The sequence below is a fragment of the Simochromis diagramma genome, unplaced genomic scaffold (assembly GCF_900408965.1).
Source record: "Simochromis diagramma unplaced genomic scaffold, fSimDia1.1 OVJJ01000371.1, whole genome shotgun sequence".
In the NCBI taxonomy this organism is placed as follows: domain Eukaryota; kingdom Metazoa; phylum Chordata; class Actinopteri; order Cichliformes; family Cichlidae; genus Simochromis; species Simochromis diagramma.
In genome coordinates, this window is record NW_024386920.1 from 842152 (window position 1) to 851194 (window position 9043).

General features: G+C 40.5%; 1 protein-coding gene across 1 annotated transcript in view; it reads right to left on the bottom strand.

Moving 5' to 3' along the window:
* Positions 1–7763, bottom strand: part of LOC120736552 (urotensin-2 receptor) — a 60559-nt gene extending 52796 nt beyond the window's left edge. Inside the window, exons 1-3 of the mRNA XM_040036774.1 lie at positions 6954–7763; positions 5029–5744; positions 1523–1901 (exon numbers count right to left, since the gene is read on the bottom strand). Coding sequence (XP_039892708.1) covers positions 1524–1901; positions 5029–5742 — 1092 coding nt within the window. The 5' untranslated portion in view covers positions 5743–5744; positions 6954–7763 and the 3' untranslated portion in view covers position 1523. The remainder of the gene's footprint in view (positions 1–1522; positions 1902–5028; positions 5745–6953) is intronic.
* Between the last annotated feature and the right edge of the window lie 1280 nt (positions 7764–9043).

Genomic DNA, 9043 nt, shown 5'->3' on the forward strand with positions numbered 1-9043 from the left:
GGTCACTGAGATTCAAATTTGTCAGGGATTTTTAGTAGATATGCCTATGGCAGGGGTGGCCAACTCCAGGCCTCAAGAGCCGGTGTCCTGCAGGCTTTAGATAACACCCTGGGTCAACACACCAGAATCAAATGATTAGTTCATTACCAGGCATCTGGAGAACTTCAAGAAATGTTGAGGGGGTAATTTAGCCATTTAAATCAGCTGTGATGGATCAAGGACACATTTAAATCCTGCAGGACACCGGCTCTGGAGGCCTGGAGTTGGCCATCCCTGCCCAATGGTATCAATGAAACTCCTTCGTCATGGACAAGCTTGGGTCATCGCACCACCTGCCCGGCAGGTTGACGACAATACTCCATCAGCCTTTTATATCAAATTATTGACATTTGTCAAAGCCCACAGTGAGGCTATAGTGAAACAGACCTCTCTTCCATTTCATGACATACAGATACCTGATCATGCCCCTTTACATCACATTTAAATGCACTGGGCATTGTAGGCACAGTCATGGTAAATGTTATGAAAGAGCATATGAATCTTTCACCACAGCTTCTGACAAAATATTAGTGTGAGTGAGTTGTAACCTGTTAGTCCATGTAGATTTCAAATAACTATAACAACTTAGGACTTACTAAGAATTCATTATTCATGATTTCTGATGTTTTACCAGCTTTCTAACTTTTCCGTATAAGATGTTATCTCCGTGCCTAAGAAATAAGAATACTAGTCTGCATGTCACATCAGCATACAGAGCTCTGTCAATGCAATCAGTGAAGAGTAAAATGTCCAATACACACATTGCGACAACAGTAAAACAAAGCAGTTATGTTAATGATATCTGTGAGTCAGACATGACGCCTGTCAGGTCCATTTAGTTGACGACTTTTTTAAGATGTTTGGTTTGGCAATTTTGATTTGGCTCTTAGATTGTTTATTGGTACATTTCAGTCCCTATGAAAAGTTTTGTGACAACACCCACACACCCACAATCTCAGTACTAAATAGTTTCCTTCCCACGCCGACTGTGAGCCAACAATAATGACTGAGATGATTGTGAACAATTACCTGTCAGCGTTTTGGGAAAACGATTGCTTAATATTGATTTGCTTTATTCTACTTAGAAAGCCCCTTTTCTCAGCTGTGTTGTCTGTACAATTGTGCTCTTCCCATTGGTGTTTGTAGTCCAAAATGATGGCAGTGCTAATATAGATCAATCAAGCAACAGTTATCAAAAAAGCGCCACAGTTTTGATGTTGTGCATACCAGCAAGTAGGAATTCTGAGAACATGAATAGACGTGTTCAGCGCTATCTGCAATCACATAACTCAGTCTTTCCTGTTATAGAAAACCCCAACAAAGCCACCAACTCTAAAGCATGCAATGACTCTCATTTTGCTGATGCCTAATTGCCAGAAATGACCAAAGCACAAAGCTGTACTTAGCAAATTTTATAGCACGTCTTGTCTTGTTCTCTTATCAGTTAAAATTTTAGGAATGTTAGAGAAAAAGCTGCTCCTACCTCACAAACTGCTGTTATGAGCTCGTAGTGATGCCGTGTGCGTGAGCATGAAGCTCTCAGTGCACTGCTGACTGCTGGCAGATGGCGATCTACGCGGTGAACGTTGAAAACGACTCCTCCTGTTGAAGTAGTTGCCAGTTGTCCACAAGCGCTTGTTCTTCCTCAGATACTCCTTGTAGTTCTTGGTGAGCAATGTGTAGAGGAACGGGTTGATGCAGCTGTTGGAGTACGTCAGGCATGTGGTCAGGTAGTTGATGTTACGTTTGGCTTTGGTGGAGAGAGGCAACGAGGGGTGAAATTGACCCAGCAGTTGCCAGATCCAGAAGGGCAGGAAGCATGCCCAGAAGAGGAGCACAATTGTAAAGATCAAGTAGAGCACCTTCAAGGACATAAGAGCACAAAGAGGTGCCATCAGAGAGACTCAGATTTCACTTGATATTGGGATGTAAAATGCCAAGCTAATGTTAATGCATACATGCCAACCCTCCCGAATCCCGAATTTCAGTGCCCCTCCCAAAAATCTCCCGGAGCCACCATTCTCCCCAATTTCTCCCTATTTTTCACCCGGACAACAAAATTGAAAAACCATATCCCAGAATTCAAAGCGCGGCCCAGCCAATTCCGGTTTCCAACAATGGCGGCAGCTACTTAGTTTTAATATTACTCTTATTTCTCTTTCTGTGTCGCAAAATAAACTTTTAACATATTGTCAGGCGAGAATGTAGCTGTGTAAACTTATATCTGAGCCGGCGAGAACAGCAAACCCCCTGTCTTTCACTACTCAGGTTAAACATGATAAGTCATTTAGATAACTTAAAAATGTTATTGTTTGGCTTTTTTCAGTGTTTTATTTGTTCGTGAGTAAATCGGTTTGGCTGAGATTAAAGTTATTAGATTAGATTAGATTAGATTAAATAAAACTTTATTAATCCCTCAAGAGGATTCGTCCGGGGTTTTCACACAACTGAATAAACGTCAAACGGAAAAATGATTAAACAGAAATGTGAGACGGTCGAGAATTTACGCCAGCATCCGGTTATATTTTAGATAGCAAGGAGCAGACGGCTGAGTTTCACTCCACCTAGAGATCTCGTGGCGTAATTCTGACCGTCCAGTTTCACAGTCGCTCACTTCCAGCCTACCTGGCTTTCGGAGGACCCAGCCCACTTAGACCGCGAAGGCCGGGTCCTCAGGTGGACGCAGCCTCTGAATTTGGACACTCCCGCTGTTTCCAACCAGACAATAATAACGGTAACATTTAACTTATTTTATCCGATAAATAAACATTGTAAAATTCTAGTCTTTTGTGTGTGTCTGTATGTATATATATATATATATATATATATATATATACAAAGTGTATATGTTAACACCCCCCCCCCCCCCGGATGGGTGGGTGGGTGGCAAACATAATGGGCAATACAATGTGCAGACTTAAGGTCTTCCACACCAACTTGTCAAACATCACAATAACGTGCTATAGCAACATATATTAGACTAACTTTGATTTGCTGTAAAATAGTAGCAAGACCATAGTAAACTATTAGTACTGTTCATAACCGAACATCTGCTTCTTTAATGTGATGCCTTATGTGGTGCTGCTAGGTCAAAAGACTTCCAGTAAATGTCACTATATCATGGCTATTTTGTAGAAGGTCTACCGCACTAAGAAAAAAGACATTTCAGTCATATCACTTTAGCCAAGTGATATGACTTAACCCAAACCCTATAAAACCCTTTTTTTTTTTGGAGAAAGGCAAAACCAGCTTTTGTGGATAGAGTGTAAATAGTTTTTGAGTTGTATCAGTTATCAGAATGATTTGTTCCCTAAGTGATAAGACTTTGGAGGACAATTTAATAAAAATTACATATTTTGATTGGGTTAAAGGTCATTATTAATGATGAGTTAGTCGTCAGAGGGTAAATAAGCTACCAACCAATTTCTGGTTATAGGTATGGTTAGGATTATGTTAACATAAGTCAGATTATGATTTTCACCTATTTGGCATACTTAAACAAAAAACGTATTACAGAAAGGGAAAACGCATGCATAAGATGTTTTGGCGACTTTAGCAAGTGTTTACAACTCAAATCAGTTGTGCACTGTAATATCAGTGACCAGTAAATCTGGTTGGCCCCAGATCTTTAATAGTGTCCCTACACAGTAACTCGTCTAAGGTATTGTATGGAAGCCAATGTTAACTCATTAATCCTTTCAGTAACTTCCTATAGACTTTGGTTGTGTTGTGTTTCTTGTACTCTTGTGTGACTTTAGCAACTATTGCAAACTATTTCCCTGTGGGGAATACTGACGTAATTTTCTCTCATTTCTTGGTGCAGCATGATAACAGCAAGAGATTCACAGTGAAGCACAGCCCTGGTAGGGAAGGAGAGAATTGTTAGGATATCAAATAGTAGCAATTTTAAAGGTAGGGCAGTCTATATTTTCCCTTGCGCTTCAAGATTCTCACCCTTAAATGCAAGTGATGGGTTACATTTAAGCGTGTCGGGAGAGAATAAAACCATCTTAAGCCCTGCTATGAAACAAAATGGAATGTGCATCAGACAAACACTGCATAAAGTACTTCTTGTTTAGTAGTGGAATATCTATGGAAGTTTGTACAGCATCACTGTGTCTAACTTCAAACATATTCATTAGGTTGGTGTTGATGGATGTGTTCATCTCCTGCTGAGCTGAAAACTGGGAAAGATGCAAGAGACGAGGTCGAAGTTGAGGCAGCTCACCAAAAAAGGAGAACTGAGATCGAGTTGGAGAGTCTGTGTGAAAATAACTGAAGAATTTTTAAGATATTATGTGATGCTCTCTTATTGATATAGTTGTTTCAGAGTATTGTACATAGCTTGGCCTAAGAGTAAGATTTATTTTTTCCATTCCAGCTTTTATATATGAGGATGTGCTTGGCTGAAAAAATAATGAGCAGATAAATCTAGAACATTATAATTATCTGTAGACTAATAAAGAGTTTATCTAATAATAATCATTTGATACAAATAGTGTAGTAGTCGCACGCGCCATTTCTCTGTGGTTTTTGTTCTTAAACTAAAGTTGTGTAATTATAATTACATATTCTTAGTTATGTAACATACTAATACAGGATCTTTAATAGTAATGGAGTCACTAGCAGACTAGCAGATGGCAGGAAGGTTGTTATCTCATTGTTATCAGTCTCACCAAGCAACCTCTTGCAACCACTTGGCAACCAGTCAGTCATGACATTGACTTTTCTCTAACAACCGGTGGTTACCAGGCAGTCACCAACCAGTCTCTAAACCTATGTGACAAGGGCTTTAAATCTGTGGGAAACACTGTATTGCCCTTTTGTTTCCAGGAAGAAATGTGGGTTTGAATAGAATTGGCATAGATAGCTGAGTAGTGGCATTCAAATATTCAATCCACACAAAAGGATTTGATAAGTGGTAAGACAGTAAGTGCAATGATAAAGCAAAATAGTCACATTAAACACATTAATTTGTGCTTAACTTACCTTTTGATTTGGTAATTTTTTGGTCTGCTTGAATGTCTCTGTCTGTGAAATCCAATAAGTGCGTGCAAGCTGGATGTAAAGATAGCCAATAATCAGTCCTGGAGCGACAATGCTAGTGCAAAACAGGAAGGAGATGTAAATCTTGTAGGAGAGCGGTGACAAAGTGGACTGACACATAGGCTTGGTGCCCACTGCCATCAGTTGAATTCTCACGATCATCGGTAGGGTGAGGATTAGAGAAGCTACCCAGACAAGTAGGGCAATAGCTTTCCGATAACTTTTCGATCGTTTCACTGTGTCGAGTGGCTTGAGCACTGCAAAGTAGCGTTCTGTACTCATGATTGTCAGAGTAAAGATGCTTGCGTGCATAGTCAGGAAGTCCATGCTTATCAGAATCCGACACCCTGCATCTCCAAAGTACCATCCCTTCAGGAAGTGTGTGCAGACTACGAAGGGGATGGTGAGAAGATACAGCAGATCTGCTAAAGCTAAGTTTATGATGTAGATGTACATGGAGGCTGCAGACCTCATGGAGTGGCACATCACCACCAGGGTGTAGATGTTCCCGGAGACTCCAATGAGACACATGATGGAGAGGATGGTTCCAATGGTAAAGGTGGCGGCTGTATCTTCAAGTGAGTTCAGAGGAGGGTCAGTTGCATTGCCGCCCCTTTCCACCAGGACTCCCACAGGCTCCATGGACACTGTTGTCATGTCTGGATGCAAGAGAAATGTATGGGAACAGGGAAATGATATATTAGCTCTCCAATATAGCCAATGCATGGAAGCTATTTTAATGAAGTGGATCTTTTGGGGATTTATAAACAGATTGCTAAAGTGTTAAAAAGACTATACTGGCATATTTTCTGCAAGCTATCATCTCCATTTTGAAAAAACACGCCAATAGGTAGAGATCTAAACCATCTCTCACTCTGAGTCTCTGACTCATTGCATATTTACAGAGGTGGAGACCAAAAAGTGTCAAAACTGCTAAACAAAAGGTTAAATTTCTGTCTGACTAAAGTTTAATCTGATTAATAAAAATTACCACAGCAGTGTTTTAGTGAGACCAAGTTGGTCAAGAACTGAGGCGTTATCCTAAGTTTTGAAACTGTAGTACTAATGTTTAGATTCAGTCTGCACACTGTGACTCAAATGATGCAGAAAATCTGACACTGAAATAATCTTTCATGGAAATTAGCGCTCTTGTTATTGAGTGTTATCTGTCTGATTAACATTAGCACAATCTTAAACTCTGGTGACAAAAATGTGTCATAATTCTCTGCAAGTTTTTAAATGGGAAGAAGTTCGTTTTTTTATCATGCACTAACAAATATGTAGCCTATGGTCTTGTATGTTATTCTTTGAATAAGCTATGACTCCGTGTTATGAATCAGAATTATGACTTATGTGCTGAACTTAAAGTAAACATACTGTGAGTTTCTAACTTGGTCAGTTGGTTACACATTGAGGTCTAGGCTGGAACCATGAATCTTAGTTTCTAAAGAAAATTTTGCTTATTTCCATTTGATTACCGCACAACTTAAGAAAAAGAGTCTCATGAACATTGCACAACTGAAAAATGATCCAAGTCATTTCTCAGAACTAAAGCTAAATGTATCCAGAGTTGATCCAGTTGTTGCGCTGATGTCTTTACTGAGTCATAGACATCTTCTTGTCAAGATTAATGCTCACCTGTCAAAATTCAGACAGAAATCACTAAGATGTAATTTCTCCGTTGTGACTTAAGTAGTACCAAAAAGCACCAGGGGCAGAGATAAAGTCAGGCTGGACTTATATTACATTTTAGCCTTCAGTAATAGAATTTCCTGGCAAGCTCAGAAAAGAACAGCAGTTCCTACTACATGCATGTAAATGCACAATTACAAATCTATTTGGGAAATAAAGTGAACTGGCTGACTTACCTGGGCTGCCTTACTGGACAGAAGAGGTTCAACACTCAGCTGTGGTTCCACTGGCCATGCTCTGTCAAACTTCACACTTGCTGGACAAATTTCACACTCCATAAAAGTCCCCACAGAGTGTAGAAAGGAAACCCACAGGTGGAGCAAAGGAAAAGAAATTTATATCCAGGAGTCCTGAAGGAGGAAAATGACCTAAATGAGTCATCGACTACAACAAAAACCCTTCCACTGTTGACTCGTCTCTCGACAGCAAATCAACCAATCTAACGTGTCTTGATTCAAGAGAAAGTGCACTGATAGCAGCCTTAAAAGTTCTCTCCTATTCCCTTCACTCTTTGTGCACCTTAGCAGCATCCACGTACAGGATGTCAGCATCGGCAGAATCGGAAGAGAGAGAGAGAGAGAGAGAGAGAGAAAGGGGGGGAAGAAAGCATCAGTGAAACAATCACAGAAGTGAGAATCACGTTCAGCTACAGCTGGCTATGGAGAATCCTCTGTTTGACTGAGAGAGAGAGAGTTATAGAGAGAGTGTGAGTGTCAGAGGTAGAGAGGGCTGAGCAAAAGCAGGGAGAAAGGGAGGGAGGGAAACAGAGCTATCAGTGAGGTACTCTCGCTGAGAAGCCTGAAAGTGGGAGGGAGAAGACGCAGAGAACGGACAGCAGAGAGGTATGCAGGAAATGCATTCTGCTCTCTCTCCTTCTCTCTTTCACTCTGTAACCCCTGTGCCCTCTATTTCCATGTGACAGGGGCGTGTGCAACAAACTGATATGCAATAACAGGACTTGAGACACACTCGCATGACAGCCTCACAGACACACAAAAAAACATGCAGTAAATAAAAGATATACAGCAATGGCAATTTGTTAGATTGTGTTTGTTATTTTAACTGAATGGTTACAAAGTCAGCGTCAGCTACCACTGCAGCAATTTGCCTCAGACTGCTGCAGAGAAGCTGATATAAATTAAACAGTGTTGTTGGCTTTCTGTCACTGCTACATGCTGAATATGGACTACATGTTAATACAACTGCATGTCAGGTCAAAGACGCGTAGTTCCCCCTTTTTACCTAGAAGAGCAATTGTAAAATTACAGTGTATAAAATTTTACCACTAGGTGTCAGTAAATTGCAGTCAGCTGAATTTACCCCCACCATTTAGCCTGTGTAATTGACTATGTGCACGTTAGCATATGCTACTTCCGGTGCGGAAACTCCTGTGGGGAGCTTTGTTTCCGGTGTCCTATTCACGCCCTGTTTACGGTCCAAAACAAGTTAAGCAAATGAATGAATCAAGCGGCGATTTACATTTCTATAGATGTCTTGTGCATTTACCCAATATATCTGTAAATGATGTTCATCGACTTGTTGATATTTTCCCCCCGAGCCTCAGAGCAAAAGAGAAAATGGATTCAAATGTTATATTTCTCAGCTGTCCCTCGTTTATCGCGGGTGTTATGTTCTAAAAATAACCAGCGATAGGTGGAATCAAGTAGCCAATTGTATTTTTTGACGGTGCAAAACGTTTGGTGGACATCGTGGACATACAGTACTGCACTTCAGAGTCACACTGCTAGCGATCGATGCAGTGATTCTGTACTGTACAGGAGAGACGTCACGGAGGAGATCGTCTGCAGCGATCAGGACGCAGGACACAATGTGACGTAAAAAAACGTGCAAACTTGCACTAAAAAAATCTGCGAAACAGCGAGGTGAAAGGTGAACCGCGTTAATACCGAGGGACCACTGTAATTTTTAAGGTAAGTCACAACATACCCTTCGTAAATACTAATGTATAGAAACCCTTACCATTCATTTTTTGTGTGGCTTTTTTCACGGTTTGTTAACATGCTGTGTAGGTGTGTACTTGACTAGCTGATATCGACATAACGGGGGAAACATCTGGTTTGACTATTCTTCAACTGTAGTTTGAATGCTGAACATTTGCCTGTTTAAATCATAAGACCAGTCACTATACAGAGATGTGCTTCTGAATGTGGACGATGTGTCTTCTGCATGCAGTAATGCAGTTCTGCTTGTGTTGAGTGATGTAAACAACTGATCGATCTAAACTCTTTAAACGTCAAAATTGATC